Source organism: Chaetodon trifascialis, chromosome 8, assembly GCF_039877785.1.
Source record: "Chaetodon trifascialis isolate fChaTrf1 chromosome 8, fChaTrf1.hap1, whole genome shotgun sequence".
NCBI lineage: Eukaryota > Metazoa > Chordata > Actinopteri > Chaetodontiformes > Chaetodontidae > Chaetodon > Chaetodon trifascialis.
In genome coordinates this window covers 19,216,466-19,239,904 of record NC_092063.1, presented here as the reverse complement: position 1 = coordinate 19,239,904, position 23,439 = coordinate 19,216,466, and the positions used below count along the sequence as shown (strand labels likewise).

The window sequence follows — 23,439 nt, the reverse complement described above, 5'->3', positions numbered from 1 at the left end:
TTAGCTCCACTTTTTAGGTCAAAAAACAACAAAAAGACTGTGCTGATGCTATGCCTAAAGCTTGGATGACAGGTGACGTGTCTCTGCTTGCAATTATTTTATGTCTGATTGACCAGACACTCATCGTACATTTGGACATACCTCAAAATAGATGCCATACAGTCTGACAAAAATTTTATTGGACTCATCTCGCACTGTGTCGCATGCAATGCAGCTGCAAGATTGCTGGGTATGTAGGGGCCTAAAGGAGAGAGACAAAGATAAAAAAAGATAAAAAATAGAGAAAGTAGATAATTGATAACAGGAGACAAAAAGAAGGAGAGAATAACTGAGTGTGGAGGTAGAGGAGGATGGAGACAAAATTAGAAAGAGAGTTGATGATGGGACAGGAGAGGGAGACAGTGCAAACAGCAGAGCATTAGAGATGAAGGAACGGATGGAGAAGAGATGACAGCAATATGAGAGACGAGTGAAACGGATGAATTCAGGGAGAATAACATGGAAGGAGGACTGCTGAGGGAAAATGGGATGAGAGACATCTAAGAGCAATGAGAGAGAGAGAGAGAGCGGGGTGGAGGATAAGAGGTGAGGGGTAGAGCGAGGGAAATCAGATGGGTTCTGGGTAGTTGTGCTTTTCCTGCGTAGGCGTCGGGTGTTGCGGTGTCTTGTCAATGCCCGGGGCTAGTGGGAGGAAGAGGAGGAGGAGGAGGAGGAGGAGAACAGGGGATGAATTGATTCTGCAACACATAGAAATCTCCAGACGTCTCCCAACCAAGTTTGCTCTCTCCCTCCTTCATTTTTCTTTTCATTTTTCCATCCAACCTGCCTTCATCCATCCCCTCATATGCTCTTTGTGGCTTCGAATTGCTTTTTCCCTCAAACTCTATGGATCGCTCTCACATGCAGGAGCTAAGCCCGGGGTTTAGACCGAGACGGGAAACTTCCACTGACTGAGGAATACTTTTCAGTCCGGAACAGACGCTTTCAGCAGACCTGAGTCAGATATGATTTGTGAACAGTAGTTTTGATGTTTCTTTGGACCACACAAGCCAGATTTCATTTGATGTAAAAATAGTTTGATCCCATCATAAGAAGTGAAGACACTGTAGTCCCCTGATGAAAGGTGTTGATCAGTTGAGTCAGATCAGTATTTGTTTGGTAGCTGGTGGAAATTCTTTGTGGAGGGAAACACCTCATCAGAACAAGAGAATACTACAAAACTGAAGAGTAATCATGTAATGTAATAATGTTAATAATATTTAACTGTAGAGCACTTTTCAATTATAATCCAAGCGAATGAAAAAGTCAGATTTATAGATTAGAAGTACAAGAAGGTAAAAACAAAAAAAGAAAATCAGGATAAGCCTTCCAGCTTTACAGATAATACTGACTCCTGCTCCATCACTACGACAAAGACACACTGAGGATCCTACAGCAACTCAGGCTAACTCCCCTCTAGACCACACGTTTAACCCTGGGATAAGTAAGGTTGGACACTTTGAACGAGGGTTACGTCCGTTTTTTTGCACATGATATAGTGAACTCTGCTGTAAGAAAGATTAACACTGCCTTTGTGGTGCCAACCCCAGTGATGTAGTCCTAAGAAAGTGGTGTGAAACACTGCATCAGCTGGGGTCAAATACTTTTCACGTGGGTACTAAATACCTAGCATTAGCTCAGGGTTGAAATGAAACTGCAATGTACTGGATGTTAACCCTGGTGTGTTACAATCCACACTTAAGTAGAAATGTTGCTTAATTCAAGGGAAAGGCATTTAGTTTCCTGATGTGTGGGAGGATTTCTGAAATCCTAAAATGAATGAATTGAATATTGAGCAGTGCTGCTTTAATCTGCTCACTAGCCTTTGCCCCATCAGACATTTTGACTTGTCAAAGTTGGAAAAGCACTGGTGCGCTGGACAATGGCTCCACTCTATTCGAGTGTGTTTTATACCAGGAGCCTGCAACTGAGGCAGCCAAATGTACTTCAGCCGTCAGTCATTTTGACCTGTGCTAAATCATGTCACATGTTTTCTGTTTAAAAAGGGCGACTGAAGCCCTCACCACATGAACACAGCTTCAGATCGTTCCATGTACTGCAAGTCGTCAGTCGTCTAAGAATTCAATTGGTTAGTGTAAGTTCCCTTAGAAGTAATGAAGTTGTTCCGCATTTTGAAACCTTGGTAAGAGCCCAACTTAGAAACAGTAATCTCTATTTCACACCAGTATGTTTCAAGCTGTGATTTCATAAAATTCTGAGCATATCCGCCACAAACCCTGTCCTTTCTCATTGCATAAATTATGTTGTAATTTCTTTGCCACTCATATCAAGGGTTTGCACATTTAAACTTTTGCTAATTTGTTGTGAGCACACATCTGCCTCCTTAAGTAAATTAGTTTAGACCAGCTAAGACAGCTGTCAACTGGATAGGAGCAAAAAACAGATTTGCCGTTTTCAACCCAAAGCCAATGGAATGACTGTCAAATACGTTTCCTGTCAAATCCAACTGCATGCCACACAAAGCAACATGAGGTGTAAAGGCTGGTTGAGGCTGCTGTTGCTCTTAGTTATGGACTTTTTGCGTTTGTTTGGTGCAGATTAAACTTTTGAGACCAATTATTCACCAATGCTCTTAAACTGGAATTTAAGCTGAGTTTGTGAATCAAGTAGATATAGTTTGAGAACAAGTTCTAAAATGAAAAATTTATATTAAGTATGGAATAATTAGCTTCTGCTTCTCTAAGAAATAAGCCCATCTATTTCCAGGGTGCCTCATTTAAGAGTTAATCAAATGTAGGAGGGAAGTTATACTGTATTCCCATCTCCCACTGCTACAAGGCTAAAGTCAGCTCAAGCTCAGTAGTCTGCGCTCTTTTACTCATAAGAATTTGAATATTTCTAACCTCTAGCACTCACTTCTCTCAGAAACATGCAAAGCTTGCCAAGCTCACGGGAGTGTGCAACAGTTATTAACCCTGAAAAACAAGAAAAAGACCTCAGTGATATAAAGAGAAGTTCCCAGCGGACAGTCAACCTTTAAGACAGATAACAGTACACAGAAAGAGAAGATATCTGATCGTTTTCAAATAACAAAGGGACTCGGAAGTGATAAAGAGAAATGCACATTATACAGATTACAGTACGATATGATATGAGGGATATGCCTCGAAGAGCTGAGAGATGCACAGAGGAGATGGGAGACAGAGAGGGAGAAGCCTGGATGCAGACTAAATTAGTTTGTGAGAAGATAACATGGTGAGCAGTGAGCTGTATTTTATACCGAGGGAAGCCAAGAACCAGGAAGAGCGCAGGGGAGAGAGAGTAGAAATGCGGTAGGCAGAAGAGAGATTAGTTTTGGATGTGATAAAGCAGATACGCATGTTACACTGAGAAGTTTAATCCAGCAGATAGGGAGATCACACATAAAGAGCAAATTAGCTTGAGGTAGCAAAGACAGTGTACAATAATGCTAGTTTTATCCTTTTGAAGAGAGTTCGGATGGTTTGGAAGGTTGAGACAGAAAGAAGTGGGAATAGCAGTGAGGAGCCGAGAAGGAGAGACGGGAGAAATGTAGTACTGTAGGTTGAGATGAGATTTAAGTATCGGCTGTGAGACTGAATGAATTTGGTTCAGGAACACGCAGAGAGAATGAAGACAGAGGGAGACAGAGAGAAGTGAGGAGTGAATTAGTTTGGGGGATGGGATGAACAAGTGAGGTGGGTGATGAATACAGAGCAAGAGGAGACTAAATTATGTTTGGCAAGATGAATTGGAAAGTACAGAGGAGGTATGTTTAGAGGAGACACGACAAAAGGAAAGGATAGATACTTGAAATATATGACATCACCACATGTGATTTTCCAACTTTATACGTTCTCGCTAAAGTCAACACTAAAAATGATAATACATAATAATATCATAATTCTCTGAACAAGGCAGAACTGACTGAAGCGGAGGGAGCTTGGCATCTCAGAGGCTCAGCAGTCAGTTCATAACGAGATGGTTTAACAGGTGAGGCAAATTAGAACATATGAAACCAAACCTCAGGATTTCTGTCAGAAATACAACCCGTATCTCAGAAAACAAGCAAGTATCACATCACTAAAAAGCTTCACAGCTGTGGCCACTAATGAACTTCTAAATCATTCATCACAATCACAGGTCAATCAATATATATTTTTGACTACTCAAGAGGGAACTGAGGGATGGTTCCTGGTTCTTTTCCCTAAAACTTTTTCTAATGATGAGGCTGATCAGTCAAGACAAACTAAACCCACAGGCACACACGTACCCAGGTCAGCTTCAGAATCAGCACCATGGACAGCAGTGGTGATGCTCTCCAACAGTACCTACCTGTTTCACAATGCCCCCAGAATTGAAGCTCAAGACTGGTTGTAAGAGCAGAAAGGTCCGACTGGGAATGTCAAAGCCATTTTGGCCCAACAAGGAAGTTGTTCAAAGTTACACAGTACACAAATGAGCTGTTGATTGTTCTCCTGGTGGTTCTGTTAAAATGCATACCTCGGCAGACTGTGATAAAGCAGAAAAAACGTTCAGCTTGCTAAACATATGCCCAGTGGCTGAGCTGAGCCATGAAATCAGAGCTAATTATGAAGCTAATCTGAGCTAATTATGTACTTAGCAACTTACTGCTCCCACATGAAGCCATGAAAATTGATGTTTTGATATTTTTGTTCCAACCAAAGGAGCATTGTTGAGATGGACATATTTATTTATTGTGTTTTATTGTGTTTTAATACTTTTTTTTTAGACAAATGCTATTAACCAAAACTCTTAAGATTTAAAGACTAAAAGAAGGAAATAATCAGTCTTCCATTGATAGAATGTATCATATAGAAAGTGTTTATGAAGAATTGCACAGCTAATTATTGGAGAATAAACCACAACACGACAGCAAATAATTTGACTTATACTGTGTAGAGAATGGAGGAATTTAAAGTCAGCACATTTGCAGGGGATAAAGGAAGCCACATGAAAACTCAATTAGTTTAGGAATGATAAGACACAATGTGAGAATTGAAGAGTAGGAATGTCAGAGACGAGCTCTTGGGTGATAAGGGAGTGACTGCATTTGAGGAAAAATAGACAAGTGGGGTCCTCAAAGGTGGAATAAAGATCACTTTGTAAAAAAAAAAAAAAGGCATGGTGAAGATATATCATTCAAGACATAACATCAGGAGAAAAAAAGACATTTGAAAAGACAGACTGAAAGTGAGGGATGAGAGAGACGAGGCGAGGAGTTTCGTGGTGAAGATAAAACCAGCCTGGTTGGGTGAGAGTGGGGGAGTGAAGGAGGGAGAGAGATAATGGTATAGGATGGATTCAGAAGTCGCAGTGACATTAATTTTAGGGGTCATTAATATAAGAGACAGACGTGTGTGTGTGTGTGTGTGTGTGTGTGTGTGTGTGTGTGTGTGTGTAAGAATGAAATCAAATTAGTTGAGGAAAAGGTAACAGAATAAGCTGTGTGTGTTTTTTTTGTGTATGTGTGAAAGTAAAAGAGAGGTAGACTTAATTACTTTGGGGAAATGAGAAAGTAGTGAAGTATTGGTGGTGGTTTTGTGTGTGTGTGTGTGTGTGTGTGTGTGTGTGTGTGTGTGTGTGTGTGTGTGTGTGTGTGTGTGTGTGTGTGTGTGTGTGTGAGAGAGAGAGAGAGAGAGAGAGAGAAAGAGCAAGAGCACACAAAACTCACACAGAGAATAAATTACTTTGTGGATGGTGAAAAAAAAAAGTAAGTGGTGCAAACAGCCAGAGCAATGAGCCCACTTAGTGTCTCGGATGAGGTTTCTTGGAAGACAGGATAGAAAGAGAGGAAATAGAGATGTCTAAAAAACATAACAGACATGATTTGGAAATGTGCATGTTATCTGAAAAAATGCACTGCAGGGGACATGAATCGCTGGGTGGAATGCATTAAACAGAGTGAGAGGAAGGAGAGAGGAAACTAATTGAGTTTTAGGGAGAGGGACAGAGACACAGAGACTCAGGATGTCTTTAATCAATAGCCAGGCTTGCAGGAGCCATTAAAGGAGACTCCTGTTGAGAAGACAATAAACAATTAAGGTAATTTAGATCAGAGAGACTTCATACTCTGAAGTACTGGAACTGCAGTACAATTATATGAATATGGTACAAGTTAATAAAAATTGTATTTTTGCTAAATCTTTTTGTTCCATCAGACACTTTGCATCACAGATCTTTGGCTCAGTTGTCTATGCAAAAGTCAAGCAACTAATTTGCATAATGCAAGTACAGCATACCTTTGCTCACCCTGATAATAGTCAAAAGTGTGTCTGGAGTCTTTTCAGACTTACAGACTTACTTTACATGACTACTAAATGACCCGTGTTCTTGTGAGTCCGTAACATAACCCAACCCTGCAGTCTTTGACATTCAACGAAAATGATTTCTTTTCTTTTTTTTTTTTCCATTTCATCTGTTGAGATTTATATGCAATATAATATCCGTTTAATCTGAACATTGATCAGGGTGAATTGAACATTGCAAGTTTGGAGAGAAAAGGGAGAAAAAAACACAGTTAACAAAAGATAATTCTGCGGTAGAAAAGTAGGAATAGAAAATGAGAGGGCGAAACACTGAGGGAGACAAATAATTAAAAAGGAAAGGCTGCAGGATGAAGAGAGAAAGCTAAAGAGAATTGAAAATAAACGTGGGAGGTTATCAATATCCAGAATCCGATCTTTGAAAAAGGAAAAAAAGAGGATTGTGAGCAAGGTTGAGGCAGATGAAAGTGGAAATGGGGAGAAAGAGCACATCAAGAAGCATGGAGCAGAAGGGAGAAGAGGCAGAAGATTGAAGAAAGGAAGAGAGGCTTTGAGACTGAAAGAGACTCATATGGAAGGGAAAATGTGACAGGAACAGGTATACAGAAAGGAAGCTCAACAGAGAGAAGAGAGGGAAGAGGAAGGAAAGTGAAGAAGAACATGTTAGAGAGACTGAAAAAAAGGACAGAAGGCCAAAACACAGTGACATTACGATGAGGTGTACTGTACATTATTATAGATTATTATTATAACATGGAAGCAGTGGGAGAGTGAAAAGGTACAGAGTGGCCAAAAAAACAGAAAAATAAAGCAGGTGCCTGAAGGAAGAGGAGAGAGAGACTGTGGATGAGGGAGGAAGTTTAACAAGTTCAAATGAAAGTGAATAAGTAAAAAACTAACGAACAGAAATACGTTCACTGCATCGTGATCAAATGCTCCACATACAGTGCACAATCATTTAATGCTGTAATGACGATGTCATCCAGATAGAAATAGCAAAGCTGCTCAATAGACAGCGAATAATGGAACAACTAATACGACTGTGTGACAGCAGCCTTGATGATTTCACAAGGACATGGGACCATTTTGTGAATCACAGCTGGAAACCTCACTTTCAAGTCAAAGTCAATGAAGTGACACATCTGAACATGATCAGTGAGCTGCTTTCACCTGATGACATCATCACTATTCATGTAATTGACTGAGCTGTGTGGTTAGTGAAAAATAAGACGTGATCGACAGTGTTGGTTTGAGTCAGTTTTCCAGCTTACAAGATCATAGTTTTTTGCTTATTTATACGTTAATGCAATTCATCATTTAAATGGTATCATTTTGTTAGCACACTCATTTTCAAGGTTACGTTGCTTTTAACCCCAAAAAGCTGATGAATGTGTACATTTTGGGTGAATCCCATTTCTCTTTTCTACCCCTACCCCTTGAAACGGAGTGCCAAGGGGTAGGGCCGAAAGTCAACCCCTCCGAATTGGGACACTCCTTCGACAATCGCGTACGTCATCAGTAGTCGCCGCTGCCTCTTACGTAGGCAGATGCGACGAGCTAATGCTACTGTCACATTCGATTTGTGTATGACATTCCTGCATGTTGTATCCCACAACGCTATCAATGTAACTGAATACCAGCAGCGAGGTTGCCAAAATTATTATTGATAACGTTATCACTGTAGATTATCATCAGGGCTGCCCACAGAGCACCGCTAGTGGCATTCAGCCTGGCAACGGTAACCACGTAACTGAAGCCTTGACTACAATCGATTTTTTTCGGGGTTTTTTTTTTTACGAGGAAAATGACCACTACACATTGAAACAACGTTAAAATAGACAATAAAGTGGTTTTCGTACATTTTAAAACTTCATTCATGGAGAAAATACCGGTCTTGCAAGGCATTCTGAGAAATCTGTCGTACCCCTCCGTTTGGAGTGTGCCTCGGAAAAATCTCCGTTTGGAGGGGTACATGGCCCTACCACTTCCTTCTACCCCTCCGTCATAATGGGAATTGGGACACCCCTACCCCTCCACGTGAACGCGCAAAACGGAGGGGTAGGGCCAAGGGGTGAAATGGGATTCAGCCTTTAAATGATAAGACCAGCAGGTTCCAACTTCAAGTCATTTTCTAGAGCAATTGTGTGATTATTGAAAATAATGCACGCCATCTGGCAGAAGTGTGGACTCAGTCACTTGATTTGAATTTGTTTCTTTGAATCAATCCACCAGCAGCCAATCACAGGCAAGCAGTGGGGAAAGGCGCATCCGTCAGACAAGCAGACAGTCAAATACTGACTTGTTTAGGACCTGAAACACAAAGTTCAGGACTTGACTGCAGTAAATGAGGACATTTCTGACTCATTTCATGTCTACCCAGAGCTCAAAATTTGTATTACCCTTGAAGGCGCAAAAAGGCGAAAAAGAGCACCAGAGGAGGGAGCAGGAGTGAGACCTACAGAGGCAAGACAAGAGGACGGAGAAGAGGGAAGCAACTGAGAGTGTATTGGCCTCTAGGGATGTACCATGTGTTGGGGTGGAGGAGGGGGGTGAGGGGGTGGAAGGTAGGGCGGTGCAAACTAAGATGCCGGGGGGTTGGTTGAATAATACTAGCTTTGATGAATAAAACATCTGCGTGAATGAAGGGGTGGTGTGAATGCATTAAACCAGGCATAGAGGAAGAAGAGAGGAAGAAAAGAAAAGAGAAATGTCAAGATATAGAAAGAGATGAAGGGAGGAAGGAGAAAGGAACAGTAAAGCGGGGAGCATTTTATATATAGAGATGTGAGGTGGAGGGAAGATAGAAAAGGAAGGAAGGAACGAGGAGCTGGAGGAGGAGGACGGAGGGAGGGGAGGAAGAAAAGGGAAGGATGTGAATGGAAATAGTGCTCTGCTCTTACTGTAAACTAAAAAGACAAGATGCAAGCAGGGAAAACTTGAGATGTATTTCCAAGTTTGTGTGGAGTGAATAGCGTGGTGTGTATTTTGTATGGTGTGTATCTAAGTAGAGGTGTCTCTGTGGATGTGTTGGTTGTGAAAAGTTTGGTTCTTTACATAAATACAAGCAGCGATACAGCAGTGGAAAAAAATCTGCGTGGCAGATGAAAGCCAAGCATTTTGAATTTGACTTAAACCAGAGGTATTACCAGAAGGATATGCTGTAGAGTCATGTAAGCAGCATTTTAATGATGCGGCTGTTTGTGATGGAGCTAATTTTAGCATCTCCTGTTGGGTACAGGGCTGAAATGATAAGCTGATCGGTTGACAGGAAATTAATCTGCATCCAGCATCCAACCTCCAACATAGTATGCATCCAGCAGAAACACTAGATATCCACTGGTGTCAGCATCTCCAGTGTGAAGATTTGATTTGATCATTGTAAATTCAGCTGTTGTGCTTTGGACTGTTGGATGTGAAGACCTCACCTTGGACTTTGAGAACTATTTTCTTGTAATATCTAGACTACACAATTAGTCCGTTCATTGAAAAAATAATCATTACTTGCAGCCCTAGTTGAATAGTAGGATGCAGTGAAGTGTAGAGTAGCATAAAACGAAAATGTTCAAGTACAAGTACTCGTGTGCAGCACATAAGGAAATGTACTTGTTACTTTCCCCCAATGGGAAATGTGCATTATAAGCTCTACTCACATAACCATATAACCCATTGTGCATGAGTGTGTGTGTACTTCTTTGTTTGACTGTGTCGATGCGTTAGGCAGTTTCTTGTGTGTCTGGGTGTGTGCATGTCCATCCAGGTCTGTTCATTATAGACTGTGTGTGTGTGTGTGTGTGTGTGTGTGTGTGTGTGTGTGTGTGTGTGTGTGTGTGTGTGTGTGTGTGCGTGTGTGCGTGTGTGTTCATGTATGTCTCGCTTTTGTGGGGACACATTGTGGGGACTCGCTGTACTTGTGGGGACCACTTAATGTAAATCATTCAATTTAAGGGTGAAGACTTCAGTTAAGGTTAGGGTTAGGCAAGTAGTGGTTATGGCTATGGTTAGGGTAAGTCTCTTGGAAATTAATCTATGTAAGTCTAAGTCTTTGTAATGTCCCCAAAAGTGATGAAAACCTAACGTGTGTGTGTGTGTGTATGAAAATGTTTACGTGTGTAATTGTAAGGTGCTATCTTGCTAGCGGGCACTCACTGTTTGTTTAGTAATCGCTTGACTTTGTGTCCATGTGACTGAACACTGAACAGAATGAGGAATCACACATGTAAAACGACTCTCTGCCCCACTCTATATCTGTGTGTGTGTATGTGTGTATATTTCCTATCACTGATGATCAGAAAGTGCATTGGTAAAGTGGACGCCTTCACACCGTCTGTACTAAAGACAAGATTAAAAAAAGACTATCGTTGAGTCAGTCTGAGATCACGTCTGCTCTGCTTACCTCCTCTAATTAGTGTGTGCATGTGTGTGTGCGTGAGTGAGTGTGTCTTATCTGTGTGTGTTGGGTTTTTTTTTGTCTGCAGTTCTAATCTGTGATGCTGTATGTGTGCATGCATAGGTGTGTTTCTGTTTTTCTGTCTTCAATTGTCAATTTATTTCCTGCCAATCTCTCAACCTGTGTGCATCTGGGTGTGCAAAATGAACCAGCACATGTATTTGCAAGTGCGTGTGTGTGTTTAAGTCTCACTACACACATAATTCATGAGTATTAATGTATGTTTATTTATTTTAATATTAATGAGAGGTCTGTATGGATGAATAGGCACAACAGACAAAGGCAGGGAAATTATCCTGTGTTGGAGAGCATGTGTGTGTGTGTGTGTGTGTGTGTGTGTGTGTGTTTGTGTGTTTCCCTATTTAATTGGTTCCCTGTTGTGTGCACTTACATAGAAGTATATGTTAAATGTGAGAGGGCAGAGAGGATGAGAGAAAGCTAAACAAGAACAGACAGATGTGATAATTTTAATGTCCTTGGGCTATTGTTAGCTGAGCTGGATGTGTGACTTGATGTCTCATTGTGTGTGTGTGTGTGTGTGTGTGTGTGTGTGTGTGTGTGTGTGTGTGTCCTCAGGGTGATTTGGTGGTGTGAAAGAGTATGTTTGTCAGCCAATAACTGGCAGATCTCTGCTGCCGGTGGCATGGGCAAATTGAGTGGCGAAGAGTAGGATGGACAGATGAATAAATTGTGTAAAGTGAGCGTGATGGATAAAGAAATGTTTGGACGACAGGAGAGAGAAAATGAGTCGATTACTGTAAGGACACAGCCACATCTTTGGATGGATGGAGGTGTTACAATATGGGATGAATCACTTCAATACCAGAATCAGATAAGTGAGGTAGGTAGGGATGTAAAGTTTAGAAAAATACAGAGGCCTGGCAGAAATGTTGATCAAGCACAAAGAATGGAAGCACAAAGCATTTGGCAAGTGAAGATTCTGGAGCATGCAGGGACACACAGAACATGTTTGAAAGCAAGGTCAGAATTATGAGTGTAATAAAAGCTTCCTTTGCTCATTGTCTTCAAAGTTGAGCGCTTTCGGTTTTCGTTTCCCTCTCAGGGAGGGAGGTGGAGGATAGATGGATGATGAGACCTGAAGGAAAGGATGAATGATGGACGGTTATTCAAGCAGCAAGTTGAAACCTTTGATTGTTGGACAAGCTGTCAATGTTTCACAGTTTAATACATCATACCGTGGGGTTCAGTGTCTGTTGTGTCAGAGTGTGTATCGAATGTGGTGCGTGTTTGTACTTTTACAGCTTTTCCCTGGCTTGTGCATGTGTGTGTGTGGTCTTGACTTGCCCTTGGGTGTGTGTGTGGCGGTGTTTTGACTGTGGGTGAGAGATTGCCTGTGTGTGTCCGTGTCTTGTGTATGTCAGATAATATTTGTGTCCAAATGATCATGAGGAAAGGTGAAGGTTTCTATTGACTTACAACCCCAGAACGGTGTGTGTGTGTGCGTGTGTGTGTGTGTGTGTGTGTGTGTGTGTGTGTGTGTGTGTGTGTGTGTGTGTGTGTGTGTGTGTGTGTGTGTGTGTGTGTGTGGCTGTGGATGGTAAGATGTAAGGACTCTGCCAGTGGGTACTTTGGCATCTAAAAGCAGCACAAACAATGTGCCAACAGAGACAGCTCCGTGATAAAACCCGACAGCCTCGAGGGCAGGGACAGTGATCCATGTGTGTGTGTGCGTGTGTGTATATGAGAGAGAGATGGAGAGAGAGAGAAGAAGGGAATATGAGAGAGAGACTGTTTTTTACACAATGAATGTGTGTTTATGTCTTTGAGAAAGAAAAGAAAAAATGTGTATTGCATCCATTATTAATGTATGAATTTTTTTTGTTTGTTATCTTACTGTGTGTGTGTGTGTGTGTGTGTGTGTGTGTGTGTGTGTGTGTGTGTGTGTGTGTGTGTGTGTGTGTGTATGCATGTGAGAGTGGAGCCGTCAGCAGGTTCTAAAGTGGGTCCTTTAGGAGCCATGTGTCTTAAGGCTAGTTTCAAAGCCAGTCTGCTCTGTTTATATGGAGGGCACTGGGTGTGGGTGTTTTTTTTTGTGCAGCTGCTAAATGTCAGACAATGTGTGTGTCCAAATATGCTCAAGGAAAGGTGAAACCTAAAAAGGAGGAGTGAGTGTCTACTCCTACACACCATTTTATGTGGGTGATTGTGTATATATGTGTGTGTATTTGTGGATGTGTGTGTGTGTGTGTGTTGCGTGGGTGTTTCTGCCTCCCGAGACACTTCAGACCGGTGCCTGTTTGACTGGCAGCCAAATCTGTGTTTATTCTCGTCTGCAGATTTGTTTGTGTTGTTTTTTTGTTTTCCACACACTTCTAAAGCCACAGAATCGCAGTTGGCAGGAAAATACTTCTTTTTCCTTTTTTCTCTGCATACATACACTTCCAAATACTGTACACTGAGTGTCTTATCACCGTCAACTCTAATTTTTGTTGTCTTTTTATGTCTCCTTTATATTTATATTCATTTGAGGGATGATGAAGGTTTGTCCTTTGTAACAGTTGCACTTACTCCTGCTCCTCTGGAATCAGCACCCTGCTGCTTCCACCATCTAATCAAGTACTAATTTGCATCTAAAGTGGTGAATGCAGTTCACTGCTGATAGGAAGGAAAACCAGCAGCACACTGTTAAGCTCTTGACGCAGAGAAAGAACCACTGCTTTATAGATTGGGGCAATTTCAAGACCCTCAACGCGAAGTATCCTTCATCTAAACCTACAGAAGGCTCTAAAGTGACACAACTTGTGCCAAAAGGTTATCAAAGCAACAGTGACTGAGAGTAACTGATTGCATTTCTTACTTTATATCTGCCATGTCAAAATAACTGAAAAGACATGGTCAACTTCTCCCACCTAACTTTGCTCCTTTCTTACGTTACATGTGATTCACACATTTTGTATGGTACTGAGTAAAACTGTATGTGTGTATGATGCGCCTATTTTCATAATGCTCTTTGTGAAAAAAATGAACAGCTCCTTTTACTTAATCAAAGAACATTTTAATAAAGCAGAGTTTTGTGATAGCATAGCTCAAGGGTAATGAGCTATTACAAAGCCATTGTGGTAGAGTGTAAAAAAGTAACACATATTAACTGTGACACATTGACTGCACTATTCCTGCTGTGTTTGACACGTTCCTAAAACTTTGAGGCTTTTGAGATATATCAGCTTATAGAAGAGGTATTTATATCAAGTACACTGTGTTGATTGGTTCAGGAGAGAGTTCTGAAACTTCATTAATGTGATCTTGAGTAATATTCACCTCGGCCACAATCCAGAAATGAGGATCAGGGGAGTGAAAATACGTTTGTGCAGCAGTCCGTGTAGATCGACACTAGGTGCATGTTTAATGCTTTAGTTTGCCAGTAGCAGTTTCTGAGAAGGCAGTGCAAGAGTTGAGAGAAGTTAAGCACCTCCTCCTGAACAGCATTTTAATGCTTATGAAGTGTTACTCAAATACATTGCATCAGGGTAAAAAAAATGTTTTTTTAGACATTGTCAATATATATTCATTCTCCATCATCGAACTTTTACTATGTCTCGCTCATAGCCTAATGAGTAAAATATTAAAATTGTAATATTGTATCTCAACCACAGTTTAAATTCAGCATGTTAACCTCAGGATCGTGACTGGAATATGAAGTAAAGCTCTGTGGGTTTGAACAATGCTTGGATGCACAGCATGTGTTTGTTTTGATGGACTTGCCAGCGGGTTCAGTGAGGTCAGAGCTTATGAAAATTAATTGCCTGAAGTCTCTGTGGAACAAGCACCAAAATGGCAAAACTGTCTAGGTGCTGAATTGAAAGTCTGCCTTTTTTTTTTTAACTTGCTGGAAAAGTGTATTTTCATGCTAATTGATTACATGGGTATTTGTACTTCATGTAGAGTATATCCTCAGACTGTGAATATACTGAAATACTGTTTGTTATTTTCTTGTAAACATAAATTCCTTTCAACCAGCTTGTCCCTGTAAAAGGACTTTTATTGGGAAAATGTTCTTTCAGCTCATGGCACACGCTCAGTTTTTTGTCTCTCCAGTGTCTTTGTGATTGTTTGTGACAGTGATGTTTCAATAAAATAATGAACTGCATTCATTTTGAACCTCCAGGTGACCGATGTGAGTTTGACCGGCGGCAGGGCAGGTGTGTGCCAGGGGTGTGTCGTAACGGAGGGACGTGCCGGGAGCTTTCAGGTGGGGGTTTCCGCTGTGAGTGTCCCGCAGGAGGCTATGAGCGCCCATACTGCACAGTCACCGCCCGGTCCTTCCCACCGAAATCCTTTGTCATGTTCCGGGGCCTCAGGCAGAGATTCCACCTGTCCATCTCATTAACGTGAGTACACTGGAAGTGTCATCTTTTCCAAAAATGTTTTTCTTCAAATTCCTAGATTAAACAATTCTGATGCAATTTTTGGTTTAGTTTCCTTCCTTTCTTCCCTTCTGTCTTTTAGCCTCCATCTCTCGTCATCCAGTTGCACTCAGACAGATCCATAACCACTGCTCTTTGATTCTCAGTCCTCTTCCTCTTGCGGAGTCTCTTGCCTCTTCCCTTTAATCTATTTATTTCATCTCCGTCGCAGAGATCGATCCTATTATTCATTGTTTCTCTCTCTGCTGCCTCCACTTCTCCCTCCAGTGAGAGGTTCTTATCTTACATCTTATCACCCCTGTATTCTCTTCTTTCGGTCTTGCCTGTTTCAGCAAAGGCTCCAAAGGCAAATGCTGCATTTCTTGTGACCCTATGCTCTGTCTGTTAAGGGGTCAGAATTCTGTAAGAAGTCTCCCACTTACCAACCCAGACCAAAATAATGAGCTTTTAGTCAAAGGTAGTGCATTAACTTAAGCTCAAATGCCTAATTTAGATTGTCCTTTTAAAAAACTCCATTGAAGTAATGGATTTATACAATTTTCACCAAAAATAGGCTTATTCGCTGACTTTTGCCAGGGCTTTGAATCTTCTCCAAACATATGAAGTTCAGATTGTTTTTTTGACCTGAGTTTGAAATCTCTAAAAAAAAAGAGTGTACCGCCCTGCATGCACTCTGCAGACATGTCAGTGACGTCAGGTTTTTTTTTTACATGCAGTTTTTCAAACTTTGCTTTGTGCACGTCAGTGATCGGCTCCTTACTTTAGCTCCTTTGTCTTCGTCTTGCTCGCCTTCCACCATCGCTTCCCTGCTGCTCCTTCACCTCTTCACACACTGAGTGGTCCTCCATGGGAGATCTGAAGTGGTCCTTAAGAATAGTCAGGCAGGGCTATGGGATGGTTGCCACGGGTGATGTCGTTTAGTGATAGTTGCTAAGGTGCCCATAGGATTGTTGCTAGGCTGATGCAGCCACCATGGAGTGGTTGCTATGAGACTTTCTGTTCATTATTCTTGACAAATGAGTGCCTGTGTGTTGTTGGTGTGTAAAGGCACCGCATGTGATTTGTTTCATTGATTTGTGACCACCAGTTGGGCAGTGAAGGCAAGTCTAGGAATAAAGTGTGATATAACCGTTTATTTAGCTTGAAGAGCGGCTCACTTTATGAGCCTTTAAGAGGTTTTGTGGTGGAATTTCTCCCCTGGAAGACTGCAGCGCAGGCACATGTTGGAGGCAGTGGTGGTACTTAAGATTCCCAAACTGGTTGTGAAAATCATGCGGAGGAAAGTAAGTAATGTTCTTTAATTCACCACTTATATTTACATATATTTGCCATGACTGATGTCACCTTCTGCCACAACATGGATTTTGTAATACTGTCAGTACTGTGATGAAAGTTTTAACATATTAAAAATAATGTGCTTTACTGTGGCTGTGGGCAGGTATGCAGGGAGAGGGCTGTGTACATGCTCATACAACTGGAGTTGCACCCAGTAACTACTGTTTTTCTCACTATAATGAGGATGCTAGTCACACAAAGATGTGAAAGGTAACATTATGAGCAAAGCATGCCACTTAATCTGATTGTTGTCTTCATATACGGCCACCATCTGAGGGAGTGACGACCCAGCGGATTAACTTGATGAAAATGTCCTCACGACTACAACAGCTGGAAAACTCTACATGTGTGCGCTAATCATTTTACTTTGGGCTGCTTAGAGGGCCAATACAAGGCAGGATTCGAGAAATTGAAGCACAAGGAAACCAACCTAAGACTTAGAACCAAGTGTCAATTAAATGCTGAGAGTAAGAGATTGGATGTGGGTAACTAGGTAACATTATCTCCACACTTCATACAGCAACGCAAGCTCATCTGGATTTGCTGTTACACAAAAGCCCCTCTGCTGTGCAGCGTCAGTGTGTGTTCTGCTGCCATATATAAATGCACTTGCTAAACACACCCCATGGTACACTGACTGTTGTACATAATATATTTTGTGTTTCCTGCTAAATGCTGTTGAGATTCCCAATCCTAATCCCTATCTAACTCTGAGAATGGATCATATTACATTTACTAATTAACCTATGTTATGGGGCAGGTTATGCCCTGAAAAACACATGTAGGCCTGTACCTGATTTTCAGTCCTAAATGTCAACACATCTGCTTTTGATATTTCTTTCTTTCTTACGATATGTTTCCTTAAATTGCTAGTAGAGTAAAGAGAGGCAGGATCAGGCTTTGAGTGCAGAATCCCTTTTATTTTTGTAATACTGAGTTATGCAATATCAAGTCATATTACTATCACTGTGAAAAACAAACCAAAACAAAATACAATGAGGTCACAGTCCACCCTTAATCTAATCTAACATTACTCGCCAGTGGAAGATACCTAACCTGTCCTGAGAGTTATTGTTGATTAATTTGACAACCCCTGGCAACGAACCAAAAAGTCTGTAATTCTTAGTTCACCCGTTCTGCTCTCAGGCTGGCCATTCCCTGGAGCTGATAGCAGCACACTGGCTGAACAACAGGAGGTAACTTGTCAATTAGACACGGGAGGCACCACTTGAGTTAATTTTCCTTGGCCAAATGCGGTATTGAGGCCCAAACTAACTATTTTAGTTTCCTTCCTGGAATCTTGAAAAGAAGATCAGGACTCAGTCATTGGTAGTTGTACTGTGGGTTTTGTATTGGGCACTGACTTCCTCCTTGGTGGAAGTCTGACAGCATTTGCTAGTTCAGTATCTAGTGATCATTATAGATATAGTCTGATGACACTGATATAAACTCATGAAAATAACATTCATGTTGTAAGAAAGTGAAAATATCACACAACTGAATGTGCAGATCTTTGAGCCGAGCCAAGCAGACACAGGAGAGTGGCAGTGAGGATCACAGGTGGGCAGAGACGGAGTGAGTTTGTCTGGCTTAGTATGGCTGGTCTAGGTGTGGTATGGCTTGAGACAGTCTGAGACAGAGAGGGAGAAAACAGGAGTGCCAAAGAGTCAGAGCCTGGACTGGAGTGAAGAGCTGGAGTTGATATACTGTGGTGGTGATCGCTAGATGAGCCTCAGGTGTGCAGGTAGATAGGCAGCAGGAGGAGCCAGGTAACCTCACCCAGCTCAGCACAGACACAACCAAGACACACAAGGAGAGAGACACATGCAGGAAACACAAGGACATACAGCCGAGTCCTGACAGTAGTTGTGGACCTCAGCCACCTTGTATTATGAACAGGCTGCAATACATTATGAAGTGTATTGTGTTCTATTTTTAAAAAGACTTTCTATGGATCAATACATTGTTAGTGATGTTAAATGTACAGTGTAGTTATCTGCTTGTATGTGGAACACAGTTTCTACAGCTAGAATATGTCTGAGTCAGAAATAAATATGGACTAACTTTCTGAGCCTTGTCTTCCTTAGTTTCATGCTGGCCCAATCAGAAGAGATGTGACGTTAATTAATTGATTCATCATTATTTTGTTTTTGTCAATCGTTCTGGACCTCTGACCTTGAATAAAAAGCAGATGTGGACCTTTGAGTGACACGTTTCAGAAAACCTGGTCTACAGCATCAGCTCCAATGTCAGCGTCTCTCTCCAGGGTGCCTCAATGTTTTTCCTATTGTCACTGGTTCATTTGACTTTCATGTTATCTGACGAGTCCAACTGTAGGTTCACATTACTCTGACTCACTGTCAGTCTTCTTCCCCTGATGTCAGTGTTTTATTTAGCATCCTGTTTGCTGCCAGCTGCACTCCTTGGCCTGATTTTCACATCAGGGCCAAACAGGACTTAATCGTTATACATGTCACTCACTTTCTCCCAGAGCATTTTATTTCTCCACTGCAAAAAATGTTCATTTTTCATCTTCCCCCGAAAAGCTGCTTTTTGTAGTCGTGACTCTGCCAGAGAAGGTATGATGGGTAATATGGGTCTGTTGTGTAGGGCTGTGACAGTATAGACAGGACATTTAAAGTTTGTGTATGAGGCTGCTGCGGCTGTGTTTGAGGTCGACATTGGCTGCTGAGCTGCCTTCATGTTTATTGCTTTTCAGACAAACAGTCACCTTCTATTAAATATGCAGTATGTTTTTATTGCAGTTCTTTGGTTTCAACTAATTAATTTCACAAACAGGAGGCAAGAACGGACATAGTGAACATGTGCTTCTTTGCCTTTTTGTATGCCTTCAGCCTCTCTCTTCACTTCAGACTGCACTCACTTCAGTCTCTGGCAAAGGTCAGGTTACACTATTTTTCAGTAATTTCTGGTGGCTTGAAGAGATTACATCTGCATACAAGATAGGATGCCACGGTGCTGTTGGGACTACAGCAGAGCTGTGCAGACAAGACACGTGTCCACTATTGAATAACCAAGGATTTATTTTAGACAAGGCAACATTCTCAGATAACACGGGTGTCAAGTTGTCATGAGGGAAATGGTGATAACACGCTGTTCTCCTAACGCTGCTGCATTGCAGTAATCCATTCATTGTTTCTTTAAGACAAGGATGCAAAATGCAAAGACTCAGTGAGAGTGAGTAGGACCACTGTTTTTCAAGGACATTAAAGCCAGCGGTTCACAAAGCAACAAGCAAGACAATTAGTGTCAAGACATTTTAAGACAAGATGAAAACATTTTTTAAAGCAATGTTTTTTGTAGTGGGAATCTTTCTGTGTCTTCCTGCCAGGAGAGGAGATTTGTCATCTGTGCTGTAGTATCAAAAAGCTGACAGTGCTTTTGATCAGGCTGTGTTAACATGGCAGCCTTGGCCTCAGCACGTCTCCATGGCCTTGCTATGTAAAATAGACTATTGTAGGACTCTGAGCAGATGGAGGGTGTGGAAGGCTGCTGCAATTTGTGCCACAGTTTGAATACTCTTTGTTCTTCCATACTAGGCCTGTATGAGGAGGCTGGATTTTTGTTTTGCCATGTGAAATCAGTAGCTACTGTAGCAGGGTCAAATGTTGCATTCATCAAGCCACAGTTGATAGTCTCATCCAATATCCACTTAATTTATTTGTCCTGTATATGTTCAGGATACACAATCTAAGACTTTAGAGTAGATATATAATACAACTGAATGCATGTAATAAATGAATCAGTGAACTTATTATGGACGTGGGTTTCTTGTGTGTGTTATGTAGTTTTGCTACCCTGGAGAACAGTGGTCTTCTCTTCTATAATGGGCGCTTCAATGAGAAACATGACTTCATCGCTTTGGAGATCCAGGAAGGACAAGTGGTGCTCAAGTATTCCACAGGTACTGTATCTGTGTTCAAGTGTGTGATTGTGCTTGTGTGTCATAGTATTTCTCTATTTACAAGGACTGTGTGTTCCCATGGGGAAAGAAAGGTGTGCTTTTGTTCCCAAAGGTTGTGTGTCATTCGTTTATGGAACATTTTTAGAACTGATATGATATACGATATAATTAGACATGTAGTGAGGAGGGTTTGGACAATATTTGACAAGCAGTGAGCAAATCCCACTGTCCCTCACTGTGATGTGAGCTCCTCTTGTTCATGTCCACGCTGCAGACATCACCATCATCATTTTACACAATTCTTACAGAAATCTTTTTAGATTAGCCTACATTGGATGAGGTGACAAACAACATACAATGTATAATGCTTCAGCTGAAGAACTATACATACATACATATATATTGTACTTTTCCCCCCCCCCAAACTTCATTCTGCTGCAGGTGAATCGTCCACTCAGGTGAGTCCCTTCCTGCCTGGCGGTGTGAGCGACGGCAACTGGCATACTGTTCACATCCACTACTACAACAAGGTGGGTTCACATCTCAAGTTTGTCTGTGAGTCCCAGATCATTAAGATGTTTGATCTATTTGACGAGCTATCCTTTGAAGCTTTACATTTTGCTTGTGATTATTCGTACTGTACTTCTGATGTGTCGGCAGAATAGTTTCTCAGCCAACAGAGCTCTTTGAATTGAGGTCAAGGGTTTGTGTGCTTACTGTTATGTGGGCGTTTTCCTGTTACCATTTCATTCACACATATTCGCCGCATCTCCTTTAATTTTCTCCATGTTCTTTCATTCTCCTCAGCCAGCTACACGCTATGTGAGTATGAGTGTGTGTCAGGGTGCACATACACTTCTGTCTTTGTTTCTTTCTCCTCCTTCTTTTCCTTCTGTCTTTATTTCACCAGCAGACAGTAAGTGAAGAGTGAGTGTGTTGTCTATCTGATTTGACTCCATTATTTTCTTACCCATATGCAGTTCCTGTTGTTTCTTGTCCTACTAACTCTAATGCTCCCCTTTTCTTTCTAACATGATGTGCTATATTATGACTGCACTGATACAAATTCTAGATTTAGTAAATGCTGTTGTGTTTGTTGCATGTTGTCTCCTGTCATGGTGGTCCTTGTTTTTTTATTCATTTGGACTTTGTATTGAATCTTGTGTGTGTGTGTGTGTGTGTGTGTGTGTGTGTGTGTGTGTGTGTGTGTGTGTGTGTGTGTGTGTGTGTGTGTGTGTGTGTGTGTGTGTGTGTGTGCTCAGCCAAAGCGCAGTATGAGCGGCGAGGCTCAGGGTCCGTCGGACGAGAAGATTGCTGTGGTGAGCGTTGACGACTGTGATACAGCCCTGTCGCTTCGCTTCGGTACACAGCTGGGAAATTACAGCTGTGCTGCGCAGGGAAAGCAGACCAGCAGCAAGAAGTGAGTTTATCCATCTTTGGGCTTCTATCTCCGTTTTTCTGTATAGATACCTGTTTTCTGTAAAGTTAGTGACTTGAAAACTCCACATATTTCAAAAGTTGCCCCAACAAAAAGCACAAGGCTCTAAAATCATAACAATTTATGTAGTCCTAAATGAATGCAATTACAGTTGCAGTCGGAGCCCTTGACATCTTGAAAATGTCAAGTGTCAAATAAGACCTGCAGCATGAATATGGATCCTAGGTCTTAACAAACAAAGCTAGTCAAAACATCTTAAAAGAGCTGCAGCCTCTGATGCATGTGAATGAATATGAATCTGCCATTGTTTCATATAACGGTGCATTGGTCATAACACCTATTTTTAAGAAAATCACCTTCTATTGCTATAAAACTGCTAATGAATACAGGGTGGTGTAACACTTGTACCTTTATGGCTACAGCTGTTTAAAGCAGTTGTTTGGAGTTTAAGACAGAACATTCATATCAAATTATTGTGTAAAATTTTACATCATACATACTTCTTGCATCATGACTATGCCAGTACTTGCCAGTACTTCAGAAGTAACCATGTAATATACCACAATCTTGTGTGTCTTTAATAACACAGTTTCATATGGAATTCAACATGGATTTAATTCCATACTTTTATAACTGACATTTATGATTAGCCAATAAATAACTATGGCTCAGTGGGGAAAAATGTATTCGGCTCATTTGTGTAAAGTAAATTTGTGCATACAGTGCAGCATGTGAAATGCTCTGGACATTCATTGACTCTGAGCTGTGGGTGGTGTGAATGCAGGATGTGCCAATGTCTTTGCAAAGACAACTGTCATTAAACAGAATCTGTGGCTGATCAGAGGCTTAACAGATATTCAAAGGCAGTTCTCACTAAGCAGAAAAGAGCAAAAGCTGGTCAGTGTGTGTGGCAGCACACTGCCCAGCTGGCAGCTGTCAGTACGTAGGACGATAGATTATAGGCATAAAAAGATAAATACTGTTGAGTGATTAGTGGTAGCATTACAGTATTGAGACGTATCGGCTTTCATTAGAATGACTGTCAGCCTGTCACAGACAGGTCACCATTTACAAACAGTAATGGAACATAAATGATAGCGCTGGCTGACACAAAAGAAATCATACTGTGATTATTTTCACAGATATTATGATTGTGATGTGAGTTTGGTAATTTTTGCATTTCATTTTTACTCAAGAAATTCTAAAATAATAATGATGATGTGATTCAAGCATGTTTCCTTGAGTCTGGAGAATACGACTTGTAGGCTGTGGCATCTCTGCAGCACCATAGTGCTTAATTTAAAATGCTATGTTGTGACACATTTGACCTTTACCAAAACATTGCAGCTCCTGTGAGTTTGATATTGCACTCGACCATATTCTGATTTTGATAATTTTTCGATTGTTCAACACTGGTAAATGTCTTGCTACCTTGCTATGAAGATATTTTACCTGCTATGGCAGACCTCACATTCTTTGCCTTGAAATTGCATGTCTTTCCTGTGTAATGTTACTTATTGAGGCTAAGATACCCTTGAGCAGCAGATGCTCTGGATTCTGCCATATTTCTCTTTTGGTCAGCTAGCCCAGTTGCCTTGCCTTGG

The 23,439-nt window shown here is 41.3% G+C and overlaps 1 protein-coding gene across 2 annotated transcripts in view; it reads left to right on the top strand.

Annotated features, from left to right (window-relative positions):
* celsr3 (cadherin, EGF LAG seven-pass G-type receptor 3) overlaps positions 1-23,439 on the top strand; it is a 103,028-nt gene that overhangs the window by 31,590 nt on the left and 47,999 nt on the right. The window contains exons 4-8 of one of the 2 annotated variants that reach the window (XM_070969590.1): positions 14,879-15,101; positions 20,282-20,397; positions 20,839-20,927; positions 21,205-21,219; positions 21,660-21,817. In XM_070969590.1, the coding sequence (XP_070825691.1) occupies positions 14,879-15,101; positions 20,282-20,397; positions 20,839-20,927; positions 21,205-21,219; positions 21,660-21,817 (601 nt within the window). The remainder of the gene's footprint in view (positions 1-14,878; positions 15,102-20,281; positions 20,398-20,838; positions 20,928-21,204; positions 21,220-21,659; positions 21,818-23,439) is intronic. The other variant, XM_070969591.1, reaches the window with a different exon arrangement.